Source organism: Cyprinodon tularosa, unplaced genomic scaffold (genome assembly GCF_016077235.1).
Source record: "Cyprinodon tularosa strain WSP-4 unplaced genomic scaffold, ASM1607723v1 ctg1123, whole genome shotgun sequence".
NCBI lineage: Eukaryota > Metazoa > Chordata > Actinopteri > Cyprinodontiformes > Cyprinodontidae > Cyprinodon > Cyprinodon tularosa.
The window spans coordinates 35952-52500 of NW_024037920.1; the positions used below are offsets into that span (position 1 = coordinate 35952).

At 47.6% G+C, this 16549-nt stretch overlaps 1 protein-coding gene across 1 annotated transcript in view; it reads left to right on the forward strand.

Annotated features, from left to right (window-relative positions):
• The window catches only part of gli2a (GLI family zinc finger 2a), a 95134-nt gene that overhangs the window by 29212 nt on the left and 49373 nt on the right, over positions 1-16549 (forward strand). Inside the window, exon 3 of the mRNA XM_038300945.1 lies at positions 11411-11516. Coding sequence (XP_038156873.1) covers positions 11411-11516 — 106 coding nt within the window. The remainder of the gene's footprint in view (positions 1-11410; positions 11517-16549) is intronic.

The window sequence follows — 16549 nt, forward strand, 5'->3', positions numbered from 1 at the left end:
TGTATTTGCTGATGAAATAAATGCATTAAAATCCTTTCTGTTTTATCTCACTGTTCCTGATCAATACAGGAAATGATGCAACGCTACTTCCAGGAGCTAACTTTATCAGCTTTGGATTTAAATCTAGTCTTTTTAAGTTTTATGTTTTCCTTTCATGTTAACATTATGCTATATAGTGCGTAATCTAAAGAAAGAAACAACAAAAATGCAGATAAAGATGGTTTAATCAGATTTACTGCTCTGATCGTGACCCATGATGACGTCAGAGAAGCTATTTAACGGAGAAAATGGAAAAAGCAGCAAAATCCAAACATTATTTAAAGGTGTGTATTAGCATTTTTTAGTGAGTTAAGGATGGAAATAAGTAGTTTTTGTACCATAATTGCATAATTTAAGGACACCCAGATGTATATCTGTTTGTGGAGGACGGATGGTGCTTCCGGAACGGATCGGGTGATTGACGTAGACCGGACTGCTGATAGCACCATAGGCTAATGCTAGCAAGCGGCTAATAATGTAGTTTAATCACGTTCTGTGGAGAACATGGTCGTCTGGCCTCTTCTAATTTGAACAAAGAGTCTTTAACGTAATAAAAACAGCCACCTTTACACCAGGTTGTCCGACAGGCTGAGTCCAAACACCAACGATCAGGTTTTTAATTTTTTCCAAGGTGATGAATACTTTCCAGCTGGACGTTTTACTAATCCAGTTTCCCTTCAGGAAGAGGCCATAGAGCGGAGATGAATCAAACCCTCTCCTGCTGCATAGAGGAGTAGAAGCTCCATATTTGGCCACATGGTGACTCTTATTACTCCTATTATTACCCAAACATGCTTCAAGCAGTCGGTTAAAACAGAAAAATGTGACTGCAAAATAATAAAACCTCGACTGTAAACAGCAGGTGATTTTTGGGGAATAAAGGAATGCAGCAGTAAAATATTTACTAGTTTGTGTTTTCTATAAAGGGGAATTCTTTCAGAGGTATAGCATAACGTCTCCCATGTTATTAAAGGTCAGTTATGTCTGGAAGGAGCGGCTCTAGGAAGGTTTTCCACCCTTTGGGATCCAGACTTGGCCGTGGAGTCTGGAGTTTGGCTGAGATCCATGCTGTAATTGTTCCACCATGCCTCTGACGGGTTGGAGCTTCGAAGCCGATGAATCTCTCCTACATGAGAGGGATTTTATCTGAGCTCTCTGGAACAAAGTGATGAAATCTGAGCGCTGATGTTCACTGACTGGGAAACTTTATCTGCCAGTGTCTCCATTTGTTCCTCTGAATGTCCTGATGATGGAGGCGCACTACAAAAATAATCTAGGAACAGCTAAACCATTCTTAAATTAACTGTATTTACTATTAATTTGAGCAGGTAAATAAGATGATTTGCCAATTAATTTACTCTTAAAATAAAATAATTAGATTATATGACTTGGAATAAGATAATGCAATTATTTCTTCTTTTAAATGCAAAATGTCATCCTTTGGCAAAATGTCTTACTTGGATGGATGGATTTAGTGAGAACTCTTGGTCCAGATGATGTTTTGCAGGATTAAATGTGGGATTAAGGCTGATTTTGTTTACTACTTTTAATCTTTTGTTGATGTTTTAGTTCATACAGATCATTAAACCGATCATCTTACGCTTTTTGTTGACTTATTTATCGCTGAGTTAATAGAAACATCTGAGGTTCATCTCCTCAATCAGTTCATTTTATTTCTATAGATCCAATTCACAACATATCATTTCAGGTCACCTTATAGAGATAGTTCAACCAGATCATCCAGTCAGATTACAGTTTTCTATCTAAGGAAAACCAGCTGATTGCATCGACTCATTGACTCTTCAGCAATCCCTCACACTAAGCATGCTTGTAGCGACAGTGGAGAGGAAAAACTCCCTTTGAACAGGAAGAAACCTCCAGCAGAACCAGGCTCAGTGTGAGCGGCCATCAGAGAGAGCAGAACGTTAGAGATTGAACTAACAGATTCTGCAGAGTGGGAGAATAGAGATAGAATGAAGCAGAATGATGAAAAAGGGGTCCCTATGTCCTCCAGCAGTCTAAGCCTATAGCAGCAGAACTATAGAGATAGATCAGGATAACCTGAGCCACTCTAACTAGAAGCTTTATCAAAAAGGAAAGTTTTAAGCCTAGCCTTAAAAGTAGACAGGGTGTCTGCCTCACGGACTAAAACTGGTAGTTGGTTCCAAAGGAGAGGAGCCTGAGAACTAAAAGATCTGCCTCCCATTCTACTTTTAGAAATTCTAGGAACCACTAGTAAACCTGCAGATTGAGAGCGAAGTGCTCTGTTAGGAACATAAGGAACAATCAGATCTCTGATATCAGATGGAGCTTGGCCATTTAAGGCTTTATATGTGAGAAGGAGGATTTTAAATTCTATTCTGGATTTAACAGAAAGCCAATGAAGAGAAGCCAGGATAGGAGAGATATGATCTCTCTTTTTCATTTTCATCAGGACTCTGGCTGCAGCATTTTGGATCAGCTGAAGGCTTTTAACTGCAGAGACGGAGATCTTCTCCTGACTGCTTCATTCAACCCTGGCAGATAGAGCAGATCCCACCGCAGGCCGACCCTGAGGTGACTCCCATCGCTCAGCGTCCGGATAATTTTATCACATGGAGCGTGCTGTCTGTCAGCGCCGCCGTGAAGACAAATGATTCCTTATCTTGTTTGTTGTTGCTGAGTAATGTCCTGGCCGCCGGCGCCCGTCTCTGGAGCTTCAGGTTCTCCAACGTCACCTGTCAGGAACCCGCTGATCTTCAAACCCAATCCCTCCCTCTGGGGACGCCGGCGTTTTCTGGCTTTATAAATCAAACTCTGTTTACTTTATGAAGTTATTATTCTGTGCTGTAAACCACAATAAGTTACCTGAACTACAGAATGATGATGCAGCCGCTTGCGTTAAACTTTTAAGTTGCTAAACTTCAAATCACAAATTATCAGAATTAGTTTAAGTTTTTCTTCTCTCTATTTATATTTCAGTTTAATTATAAAAAAATTTTTAATTATTAACTGATTTTCACAGCATTAAGTTTTCTGTTCAGTTTATTATCTGTTCATTATTAGTTTCTAATGCATCCATGAATCACCGATTAAGATTAATCAGTTACGACCTGATGGTATTTAACACCAAGTAGCCGTTTCTTGCAATATTAAAGATAATAAATCCAACAGCAGCCTGATTTAGACAAACTTTGTCATCTTCTACACAGACTTTATACAAAACAAATGATGTAAACAGCTTTTCGACAGTGAATGAGCAGCTTAGCAGTTAAATGAACATTTCCATTTATAAAGTGCAGCAGAGATGTTACAGCAGTATATTTATATGAATGCCAACAACTAAATATATAAAAACATTTGATAAAAACAAAACATAATTTCATGTCCAGGTTTACTTCTTGCAGTTCTTAATGTGAACGTTCTTAGTGAATGATTCCTGCATCAGAATCTGCTTCTTCTCCTGAACATCATCAATAAACGATCGTTGGTTGATTCATAACTGAAGCTCCATTAACTTCCTTTAGCTCTCTGTGATTTTATCTTGTGTGAAATATCCGTCAGAAATCCAAACCTCTCTGTTCCCTCGGAACCAATTATCCGCTGGAGGAAGTCGGTACCACCTTGGGTCGCTCTGATGCCGTCTTTAGAGCAATTAGGGAGGGAGGCTGGGCTCCAGGTGATGGATGAGGCCGGCAGAGGGTCACAGGGTGAGGATGAGGAGGAACCAGCTGGGTCTGATCCGTAAACGGGTCCGGACAGGAGCGGCGCCGCAGAAGAACAGCTCATCTGGGTGGGAGGGTGAGAGGCCATCAGAGCGCCACGGAAACCAGATAGAAACAAGCCTGAAGCCCGTTGGCGTTAGGGAGACGCGTTCACAGAATCAGAATCTTTAAAGACTAGAATTAACTGGATCAGAACCGATCCGCTGTAATCTGAGGAGCCTAATGATAATCCTGATAATCTGATTATCCAGGAATGGACTCATGTGGTCCCAAAGAGAAGAAAATGGTCATCTAGTCCCCATGGCAACCAAGGCCTCCAGACCACACGAGCCAAAAGGTGGAACCATCAGGAACAGAATCGGTTCTGATGGACCCAGTCTGAGGTTCTGATCCAAAACCAAAGGGAACAGGCCAGACTGACTTCCTGTTGGTACCAAAGCCAACTGTAGGCCCTGCGGTCGTTGGCCCGGTCCATTAGGTGCTATTCGCCGTTCCTCCAGAACGTCCCGGCACCCCTGCTCTGATTATAATTCAGATTAATTAAATGATTAATTTAATTAAATCAATTATTTTCCTTTTGGATTAATTTACTTTAAAAGAGCTTCAGTTATTTTTCTTATGCAGTTTGATCAAATCATCTTAATGTAGTTATAAATTAGGACTGGTTATACTTTCATCTAAAATCTCATAATTTATTTTAATCTAATTTAGATTAAAATGATTTTATTTGATTGTTTCTGGATTTTATACATTTTACTTTGGTTTGAATTTTCCATCTTTCTGCCTGAGCTCTGCTGACGGAACGACAGACGGATTCTGTTCTGTTTTATTATTAAAGAAGCTTTAGAAAAGTTTTTAAACCAAATCTCTAAAGTGTCCAGGCGTCCAGAGGACAGCCTCCGTTCTGTCCCCAGTCCCACCTGTGACAGCTGGAGACGGTCGGAGCGTCTTCCAGCTTCTTCACACCAAGCAGGCCGTAAATCAAGCAGCCCAGAGAACAATGCAGCTGTCTGGGTGATAGAAGGACTTTCTGAGCCCTAATCACCCCCACATCCTGCAGGGGGGGGCATTCTCCTCCGCTGGGGGAAAACCATCGCAGCCCCCCCCTCAGCTGGAAGACAACAGCTTCTGCTGGCCGACCAGGGAGGAAGGGGGCCCTCTCTAACATTTATAGATCTATGTGGACAGAACCTGCAAACATTTATAGATCTATGTGGTCAGAACTTGCAAACATTTCTAGATCTATGTGGTCAGAACCTGCAATTATTTCTAGATCTATGCAATAAGACCCTGCAAACATTTCTACATCTATGTGGTCCAAACCTACAATTATCTCTAGATCTATGTGGTCATAAACTGCAAAGATTACTAGATCTATGCGGTCAGACACTGCAATTATTTCTAGATCTATGTGGTTAGATGCTGCAATTATTTCTAGATCTTTGAGATCAGACCCTACAATAATTTCTAGATCTATGTGGTCAGAACCTGCAGTCATTTGTAGAACTATGTGGTCAGAACCTGCAACCATTTCTAGATCTATGTGGTCAGAACCTGCAGTCATTTGTAGAACTATGTGGTCAGAACCTGCAACCATTTCTAGATCTATGTGGTCAGAACCTGCAGTCATTTGTAGAACTATGTGGTCAGAACCTGCAACCATTTCTAGATCTATGTGGTCAGAACTTGCAAACATTTCTAGATCTATGTGGTCAGAACCTGCTGTCATTTCTAGATCTATGTGGTCAGAACCTGCTGTCATTTCTAGATCTATGTGGTCAGAACCTGTAGTCCTTTCTAGATCTATGTGGTCAGAACCTGCAGTCATTTGTAGAACTATGTGGTCAGAACTTGCAAACATTTCTAGATCTATGTGGTCAGAACCTGCTGTCATTTCTAGATCTATGTGGTCAGAACCTGCTGTCATTTCTAGATCTATGTGGTCAGAACCTGTAGTCCTTTCTAGATCTATGTAGTCAGACACTGCAGTCATTTCTAGATCTATGTAGTCAAACACTGCAGTCATTTCTAGATCTATATGGTTAGAACCTGCAGTCCTTTCTAGATCTATGTGGTCAGAACCTGTAGTCCTTTCTAGTTCTATGTAGTCAGACACTGCAGTCATTTGTAGATCTATGTAGTCAGACACTGCAGTCATTTCTAGATCTATGTGGTCAGAACCTGCAGTAATTTGTAGATCTATGTAGTCCCACCCTGAGCTGCTCCAGCTGCTGATTCTCTTCCTAGATCAGCAGACAGACACAGCTGCTCCTTCACTGAACCTTACAGGAGATTGGCAACAAAAACAAGTGATGATTAATGAAATAGATCTAATCCTGATCCAGAGATTAAAGTCAAAGAGCTGCAGCAGTTAGATCCGCCTGCAGCGAATGGCTCTCCTCTTCCTCACTCAGCTACAATCCCACCAACAAGACGGAGCAACATCTCCTCAGAGACGAACAAACGGCTGGCTCAGAGCTGAGCGGCGGAACTCGGCCTGTTTGCAGCTAAAGACGACAGAGACTGAGGCCTCAGGCCAGGAGTCCTGTTCCACCTCGTCTGCTGTGACTCCATCAGGACTCCTAGGCTCATCTCAGACAGGAGGCCAGGAGTCCTGTTCCACCTCGTCTGCTGTGACTCCATCAGGACTCCTAGGCTCATCTCAGACAGGAGGCCAGGAGTCCTGTTCCACCTCGTCTGCTGTGACTCCATCAGGACTCCTAGGCTCATCTCAGACAGGAGGCCAGGAGTCCTGTTCCACCTCGTCTGCTGTGACTCCATCAGGACTCCTAGGCTCATCTCAAACAGGAGGCCAGGAGTCCTGTTCCACCTCGTCTGCTGTGACTCCATCAGGACTCCTAGGCTCATCTCAGACAGGAGGCCAGGAGTCCTGTTCCACCTCGTCTGCTGTGACTCCATCAGGACTCCTAGGCTCATCTCAAACAGGAGGCCAGGAGTCCGGTTCCACCTCGTCTGCTGTGACTCCATCAGGACTCCTAGGCTCATCTCAGACAGGAGGCCAGGAGTCCTGTTCCACCTCGTCTGCTGTGACTCCATCAGGACTCCTAGGCTCATCTCAGACAGGAGGCCAGGAGTCCTGTTCCACCTCGTCTGCTGTGACTCCATCAGGACTCCTAGGCTCATCTCAAACAGGAGGCCAGGAGTCCGGTTCCACCTCGTCTGCTGTGACTCCATCAGGACTCCTAGGCTCATCTCAAACAGGAGGCCAGGAGTCCTGTTCCACCTCGTCTGCTGTGACTCCATCAGGACTCCTAGGCTCATCTCAGACAGGAGGCCAGGAGTCCTGTTCCACCTCGTCTGCTGTGACTCCATCAGGACTCCTAGGCTCATCTCAGACAGGAGGCCAGGAGTCCTGTTCCACCTCGTCTGCTGTGACTCCATCAGGACTCCTAGGCTCATCTCAGACAGGAGGCCAGGAGTCCTGTTCCACCTCGTCTGCTGTGACTCCATCAGGACTCCTAGGCTCATCTCAGACAGGAGGCCAGGAGTCCTGTTCCACCTCGTCTGCTGTGACTCCATCAGGACTCCTAGGCTCATCTCAAACAGGAGGCCAGGAGTCCTGTTCCACCTCGTCTGCTGTGACTCCATCAGGACTCCTAGGCTCATCTCAGACAGGAGGCCAGGAGTCCTGTTCCACCTCGTCTGCTGTGACTCCATCAGGACTCCTAGGCTCATCTCAAACAGGAGGCCAGGAGTCCTGTTCCACCTCGTCTGCTGTGACTCCATCAGGACTCCTAGGCTCATCTCAGACAGGAGGCCAGGAGTCCTGTTCCAACTCGTCTGCTGTGACTCCATCAGGACTCCTAGGCTCATCTCAAACAGGAGGCCAGGAGTCCTGTTCCACCTCGTCTGCTGTGACTCCATCAGGACTCCTAGGCTCATCTCAGACAGGAGGCCAGGAGTCCTGTTCCACCTCGTCTGCTGTGACTCCATCAGGACTCCTAGGCTCATCTCAGACAGGAGGCCAGGAGTCCTGTTCCACCTCGTCTGCTGTGACTCCATCAGGACTCCTAGGCTCATCTCAGACAGGAGGCCAGGAGTCCTGTTCCACCTCGTCTGCTGTGACTCCATCAGGACTCCTAGGCTCATCTCAGACAGGAGGCCAGGAGTCCTGTTCCACCTCGTCTGCTGTGACTCCATCAGGACTCCTAGGCTCATCTCAAACAGGAGGCCAGGAGTCCTGTTCCACCTCGTCTGCTGTGACTCCATCAGGACTCCTAGGCTCATCTCAGACAGGAGGCCAGGAGTCCTGTTCCACCTCGTCTGCTGTGACTCCATCAGGACTCCTAGGCTCATCTCAAACAGGAGGCCAGGAGTCCGGTTCCACCTCGTCTGCTGTGACTCCATCAGGACTCCTAGGCTCATCTCAGACAGGAGGCCAGGAGTCCTGTTCCACCTCGTCTGCTGTGACTCCATCAGGACTCCTAGGCTCATCTCAGACAGGAGGCCAGGAGTCCTGTTCCACCTCGTCTGCTGTGACTCCATCAGGACTCCTAGGCTCATCTCAAACAGGAGGCCAGGAGTCCGGTTCCACCTCGTCTGCTGTGACTCCATCAGGACTCCTAGGCTCATCTCAAACAGGAGGCCAGGAGTCCTGTTCCACCTCGTCTGCTGTGACTCCATCAGGACTCCTAGGCTCATCTCAGACAGGAGGCCAGGAGTCCTGTTCCACCTCGTCTGCTGTGACTCCATCAGGACTCCTAGGCTCATCTCAGACAGGAGGCCAGGAGTCCTGTTCCACCTCGTCTGCTGTGACTCCATCAGGACTCCTAGGCTCATCTCAAACAGGAGGCCAGGAGTCCGGTTCCACCTCGTCTGCTGTGACTCCATCAGGACTCCTAGGCTCATCTCAAACAGGAGGCCAGGAGTCCGGTTCCACCTCGTCTGCTGTGACTCCATCAGGACTCCTAGGCTCATCTCAAACAGGAGGCCAGGAGTCCTGTTCCACCTCGTCTGCTGTGACTCCATCAGGACTCCTAGGCTCATCTCAGACAGGAGGCCAGGAGTCCTGTTCCACCTCGTCTGCTGTGACTCCATCAGGACTCCTAGGCTCATCTCAGACAGGAGGCCAGGAGTCCTGTTCCACCTCGTCTGCTGTGACTCCATCAGGACTCCTAGGCTCATCTCAGACAGGAGGCCAGGAGTCCTGTTCCACCTCGTCTGCTGTGACTCCATCAGGACTCCTAGGCTCATCTCAGACAGGAGGCCAGGAGTCCTGTTCCACCTCGTCTGCTGTGACTCCATCAGGACTCCTAGGCTCATCTCAAACAGGAGGCCAGGAGTCCTGTTCCACCTCGTCTGCTGTGACTCCATCAGGACTCCTAGGCTCATCTCAGACAGGAGGCCAGGAGTCCTGTTCCACCTCGTCTGCTGTGACTCCATCAGGACTCCTAGGCTCATCTCAGACAGGAGGCCAGGAGTCCTGTTCCACCTCGTCTGCTGTGACTCCATCAGGACTCCTAGGCTCATCTCAAACAGGAGGCCAGGAGTCCGGTTCCACCTCGTCTGCTGTGACTCCATCAGGACTCCTAGGCTCATCTCAGACAGGAGGCCAGGAGTCCTGTTCCACCTCGTCTGCTGTGACTCCATCAGGACTCCTAGGCTCATCTCAAACAGGAGGCCAGGAGTCCGGTTCCACCTCGTCTGCTGTGACTCCATCAGGACTCCTAGGCTCATCTCAGACAGGAGGCCAGGAGTCCTGTTCCACCTCGTCTGCTGTGACTCCATCAGGACTCCTAGGCTCATCTCAAACAGGAGGCCAGGAGTCCGGTTCCACCTCGTCTGCTGTGACTCCATCAGGACTCCTAGGCTCATCTCAGACAGGAGGCCAGGAGTCCGGTTCCACCTCGTCTGCTGTGACTCCATCAGGACTCCTAGGCTCATCTCAAACAGGAGGCCAGGAGTCTGGTTCCACCTCGTCTGCTGTGACTCCATCAGGACTCCTAGGCTCATCTCAAACAGGAGGCCAGGAGTCCGGTTCCACCTCATCTGCTGTGACTCCATCAGGACTCCTAGGCTCATCTCAAACAGGAGGCCAGGAGTCCGGTTCCACCTCGTCTGCTGTGACTCCATCAGGACTCCTAGGCTCATCTCAAACAGGAGGCCAGGAGTCCTGTTCCACCTCGTCTGCTGTGACTCCATCAGGACTCCTAGGCTCATCTCAGACAGGAGGCCAGGAGTCCTGTTCCACCTCGTCTGCTGTGACTCCATCAGGACTCCTAGGCTCATCTCAAACAGGAGGCCAGGAGTCCTGTTCCACCTCGTCTGCTGTGACTCCATCAGGACTCCTAGGCTCATCTCAGACAGGAGGCCAGGAGTCCTGTTCCAACTCGTCTGCTGTGACTCCATCAGGACTCCTAGGCTCATCTCAGACAGGAGGCCAGGAGTCCTGTTCCACCTCGTCTGCTGTGACTCCATCAGGACTCCTAGGCTCATCTCAAACAGGAGGCCAGGAGTCCGGTTCCACCTCGTCTGCTGTGACTCCATCAGGACTCCTAGGCTCATCTCAGACAGGAGGCCAGGAGTCCGGTTCCACCTCGTCTGCTGTGACTCCATCAGGACTCCTAGGCTCATCTCAAACAGGAGGCCAGGAGTCTGGTTCCACCTCGTCTGCTGTGACTCCATCAGGACTCCTAGGCTCATCTCAAACAGGAGGCCAGGAGTCCGGTTCCACCTCATCTGCTGTGACTCCATCAGGACTCCTAGGCTCATCTCAAACAGGAGGCCAGGAGTCCGGTTCCACCTCGTCTGCTGTGACTCCATCAGGACTCCTAGGCTCATCTCAAACAGGAGGCCAGGAGTCCTGTTCCACCTCGTCTGCTGTGACTCCATCAGGACTCCTAGGCTCATCTCAGACAGGAGGCCAGGAGTCCTGTTCCACCTCGTCTGCTGTGACTCCATCAGGACTCCTAGGCTCATCTCAAACAGGAGGCCAGGAGTCCTGTTCCACCTCGTCTGCTGTGACTCCATCAGGACTCCTAGGCTCATCTCAGACAGGAGGCCAGGAGTCCTGTTCCAACTCGTCTGCTGTGACTCCATCAGGACTCCTAGGCTCATCTCAGACAGGAGGCCAGGAGCCCTGTTCCACCTCGTCTGCTGTGACTCCATCAGGACTCCTAGGCTCATCTCAGACAGGAAGGTGTCAGAAACTGGAAGCTCCCCTTGAAGTCTTTGAAACAAAGTTTGATCGTTTCATGAGGAGCCGGCTGAACGTGGCGTTCAGAGAGGGGGGGGGGGGGCGCTCAGTGAGAGGAGCTGCTGAGATGTAGAATCTTCTGTTCTCTGACCTTTAACCCCTGAGGGCCGCTGGCTCTGGGCGCCTCAGACCTCCTCTGGATTGTGGGTTTTATTTGCTCCCTGCTGGAACAATGCTCTGACTAATGGAGATCTAACCAGTCTGCCCTGCAGCCTCTGCAGAGCTGATGGCAGGAAACGCTGCTTTGTTTGAGCCATAAAAACTTGGCTGCTTTGGTCTGGTTGGAGGAGGGAGTCATTACCGAGCCTTGGGTTGTCGGGGCGAAGCCGCAGACGGTATAAAACTGGAGTTACGGGAACAGCAAGCGGCTCCTTCTGGGCCGGCTTTAATCAGAACCTGATCTCAGCTCTGACCGTTTCCTCTAATCGAGTTTATTTCTGGGTTTTTACAGGTACCCACCACTTCTTCCCCACCTTCCAGACGCCCATCCCAGTCGATATGAGGCACCATGAGGGGCGGTACCATTATGAGCCACACCCACTCCACGCCGTCCATGGGTAGGTATCCAACCCCACCTGCTGAAAACTTTTTTCTGTCTGTCCACCATCTTGGATTTAAGAACATTAGCTGCACCTGCAGCGGCCTGCCAGTAGTTGGCAGTGTGTTTCCTGATGGACTTCTGTCCTCTGCAGTGTCTTTACTCAGATAGAACATAAAAACATTCAGATAAACATCTGTCCTCTGCAGTGAGCAACGTGTTAAAATCCTTTATTGAGTCATCAGAGAAAGGAAGCTGATCAAAAACAGGAAAGTCACATTAGTGCTAAAAATGAGCTCATGAACAGAAGCACTTAAACTCGCTGTCGCTGTTTTTCACCAACAGCAACAACTTTGTTTCCAAGTTTGAAGACGTTTCTCTTCCATCCAGGAAGATTTTTCAATCCAAAATGTCAGAAATAGCGTTTAGTTCCAGGTTTTATCCAGCAGCCCAACAAAGCCTGGTTTTAGTTTAGAAAACATGCAAATAGAAACGGATGAACGGGTCCCCCCCTTTGGAATGGGGGTCGTTTGGCTTCTTTGTTAGCCTGCAATGCCCCATACCTGTCTATGTCTCTGAAAGGGGGGTCGTTAGAGGGAATTGTTGGTTTTTCTTTCTTAATATAGATGCTTCCTTCACGCCACTCTCTAACCACCTGTCTTCTTTGTCCAGAATGTGAACATCCTGGTCCTCCAAAGATTATCCTTATGATCTAAATGACCTAAAACCTGGAACTCAACGCTATTTCTGACATTTTGAATTGAAAAATCTTCCTGGATGGGAAGAGAAACGTCTTCAGACTTGGAAACAAAGTCCAGTGGATTGTTTTTTAACTTTTTTGGAACGACTACGACCTTTGGAACCATGGTTGAGCTCAGTGAGCTTCCTGCAGTGGTTTAAATTCCTCATCAGATCAGGTGATGTGCAGGATGAGGTATCCATCAGCAGACCGGCCAGGAAGCAAGTGATCAGTGCGGTGTGGCTCTGATGGACCGCTGCTGGTAGTAGATCAGGATCAAACGGACGTTCATTTGGTCACCATGTATCGGACACATCATCCAGACGATGTTTGCAGACTGTAGAAGCAGAGTTGGACTTTCAGGCCTCTCAGGTTAAGAACCGGCCGCCATTCCAGCGACTTTGAGCGAGTAATTAGCAGCTGTGATCCTGCCTTCCATTCCCAGGAGCCCAGTGACTACAGACTGGATGAGAAAGGCAGATCCCTGGTCGTTCCCTGCTCCAGACGTGGACATTTTGGGAAGCGGTGGAGGAGCAGAGCGCAGCGCTGAGAGGTTAAAATATGCTGCAGGGTTCTGTGTGGTGGAGCTGCGGTCTACGCCGCCCCTGTACACAAACAGATGTGGTCCTGCTCCGCAGGCGGCGGGCCTGCAGAGGCCTCACAGCAGGAATGTGTTGATTAAATACAGTTTACAGATGAAGCGTCTGGCTCGCTGTTTTCTTTGCTTCATTGTTTTGGTTCGGTGAGCGGGAGGAAGGGGAGCGTTCAGCGTGGAGAGGGAGGCGACGTGTTGTTATCTTTAAGCAGTCTCTTCGTCTCCGGGGTCTCGCCGCCGTCGCCGCTGATGGCTGAATCTGAACGCGTTACAGGCAGGAATGTGCTGCTGAAAACACAAAACTGTAGAGCCATCAATCAAAGACTGCGTCATGCTTTATCGCATCGTCTCCACGCAGACTTCACGCAATCAGGACCAAACCGAAGCAGAACGAGGAAAATTAGCCCAACTTTAATCCCAGCTCATCTAACTTCATTATCCTCTTGTCTGCTGGATTCCTGCAGTCCTGATGGATGTGGGATGGAGGGGACAGGGACAGATTCAGGAAGTCTGGGGCCCTAGGCAAAGACAGGCAGGGGCCCCTCTGAATGGAGAAGACATCATATAAACAGCCTTATTCTCCAGATAGAGAAATGTTAATAGAATAGACATCCATCATCTGTTCTAGGTTTTGTCCCTCTCTACAAGCCATGATCTGCTTATCTGTTCTCCATTTTTCATTTGGATGAAATAATAGCTGCATGAATCATGACAGCAGACAAGATAGAGGAGAGCAGGAGGCGGGGTTACCAATCTACTCGCTCTGGAGAGCAGAGTTCGCTGCTTTTAGATGTTGTCTCCAAAGTCTCCAGTAGCAGAAAAAAGTCTCTAGATTTGGCGCTAGGAGCTTTTTAGAAATCAAAGTGCTAGAGGGGTCTGAAAAGTGGCTAAATATAGCGACTAAAGCGCTAAGTTGGCAACACTGCTCTTTGCATTGTTTGTTTTCAAATGGTTTGCTGCTGTCTGTTTGGACCTTTCTGAACATGTGCAGCAAATGGACTGATCCAATATGGTGGACACTGAAGGGGGGGGCTGAGACACACTGAATATTATCAGCGTTCTGATGGCGTTTTAGCCAAAGGATTTTTATCAAAAACATAATTAATGTGCAGAAATAAGGAATAGTTGTGTTAACCATACATGGAAACAGAGTTTTATGGGGCCCCCAGGAACTTGGGGCCCCAGGCAGCTGCCTAGTATTGCCTAATGGTAAATCCACTCCCGGTGGGGATCGTTTCTCTTCATCAGCATGACTTTCCACATCTTAAGCCTCCCAGACAGAAAAACTTTATTCTCCAGATAAGGAATTACCTCATAGGTTTGGGCTTCAGGTTTGTTGCTTACTGGTCCTGGTTTGCTGGTTAACTCGGGTTCGAACTTCTCCAGGTTCTAATTCATGGATATAAACTAAACTTAAACTAAAACCTTATTATAAAAAAAAAAAAAGGAAGTTAAGGACGTCCAGATTGTGGGACAGTTTACTGGTTCTGTCGTTTATTAAAGGAGAACCAGTTTCATTGAACAGAACCACAGCAGAACCTCTTCTTCTTCTTATGGTCCGGTTCATCTCAGCATCACGTCCTGGCTCACAGGTCTGGATTGGGTTTAGAAGCCGGATCCATGCTCGTTCTGAGCGGTTCCGGATGGGCTGACCTGTGACGCCGATCGGACCGGGTCCGCCTCTGTATCAGACGGGTTTCCAGCTGCAGGGGGACTCATGCAGCAGGACCGTGGTATGCTCTTACTCAGGGTATTACTCATCCGCCCAACAAGCCGCTTCTTGTCCAAATCACTTTTTCTCACAGCAGAGTTTTAGTGCAGCAACAACAGAGCATGTAATCACAACCAGAACACGCAGACAAACAGCAATTACCCGCCTGAAAGCATGTCACCCTCTCCTCCATGAAGTATGATCCTCTGCGGGCGGCCTTCTCCGAGTGCCGACCTGTTTCAGTCCTGGTCCTGGATCTGACACCCAAAGCGCTTCGCTGTGATGGACGTGTCTTTATGTGTCTTCAGGAGCGTCCCTTTCAACCTCAGGAAGACACGACGTCTTCAAGTAACATCTTGTCAGGCAGAGGTTGGACTAACAAGCCTTCAATGATGATGGAGTTATTGTCTGCAGCCCCCAGACTGCCTGGAGCTAGAAATGAGGTCTGGTTTAAACTCTGCTGCAGCGAGCAGGAAGAAACACCAGCTTCTGCTTTTCTCAGAAAGAAAGCTGAATGAAACTTAAGTTTTCTCAAACCAGAGGAAAGAATCTACAGATTGAACAGATTTTTTTAAATGTGGATCAGAAACTTTAAAGCTGAAGATTCTGATGGTTTGAACCTAAACTCTGGTCCAGATCTTTTCTTTTTGGTTCAACGGGACAGGAAGGGTTTCAGATCCGCCCCGCTCTAAGGTCTCCTTCAGCTCCTGCCTCTCAATCAGAGCGGATCTTCTTCCAGCAGAACAGGAACTGATGTCATCACTTCCTGAAACCAGGAGGGGATTTACCATTAGGCAATACCAGGCAGTTGCCTAGGGGCCCAAGTTCCTGGGGGCCCCATAAAAGTTTACATGTAGGATTAATCCAACTATTCCTTATTTGTGCACATTCAATGGCCTAACTGTCTGTAAGCAGAGACTGCAGTTGCTTAGGGGCCCCCGACCTCTTAGGGGCCCCGTCACTGACACCTACTAGGACGTCTCCTTGCAAATGTACGACACCAACAGCAAAGCAGACAGCAGGACTTTAATTACTATGTTAATAACTGTGTATAGTTCATTAGACGGTTAGTAAAAAATACACCCATATAATATGTTTCAAACCTCAATAAAGATCCTAAAAGAAGGATGTATTGGAGTATTTTATGTTTTACACTATGACTTGGAATTATGGGTAATTATAGGGGCGTGTTGTACTTCATATGGGGCCCACCCAGATATTGTTGGCCTATTGATGTGCTGTTACGCCATTGAGCACATTAATTATGTTTTTGATAAAAATCCTTTGGCTAAAATGCCATCAGAACGCTGATAATATTAAGTGTGTCTCAGCCCCCCCTTCAGTGTCCACCATATTGGATCAGTCCATTTGCTGCACATGTTCAGAAAGGTCCAAACAGACAGCAGCAAACCATTTGAAAACAAACCATCTAAAGAGCAGTGTTGCCAACTTAGCGCTTTAGTCGCTATATTTAGCCACTTTTCAGACCCCTCTAGCACTTTGATTTCTAAAAAGCTCCTAGCGCCAAATCTAGAGACTTTTTTCTGCTACTGGAGACTTTGGAGACAACATCTAAAAGCAGCGAACTCTGCTCTCCAGAGCGAGTAGATTGGTAACCCCGCCTCCTGCTCTCCTCTATCTTGTCTGCTGTCATGATTCATGCAGCTATTATTTCATCCAAATGAAAAATGGAGAACAGATAAGCAGATCATGGCTTGTCTGCAGTGAAAAGAAGGACTGGGTTATTTATAAAAGTATAAAACCTGGAACTAAACGCTATTTCTGTCATTTTGAATTGAAAAAGCTTCCTGGATGGGAAGAGAAACGTCTTCAAACTTGGAAACAAAGTCCAGTGGATTGATTTGAACTTTTTTAACTCTCATCCAGGCAGCTTTTTCAATACAAAATGTCAGAAATAGCATTGAGTTTGAGGCGTTATGGTCCACTCTATAAAGACGGTCTGGAAGGAGATGATATTCAAAGCCACTATGAACCCCTGAAATTGGC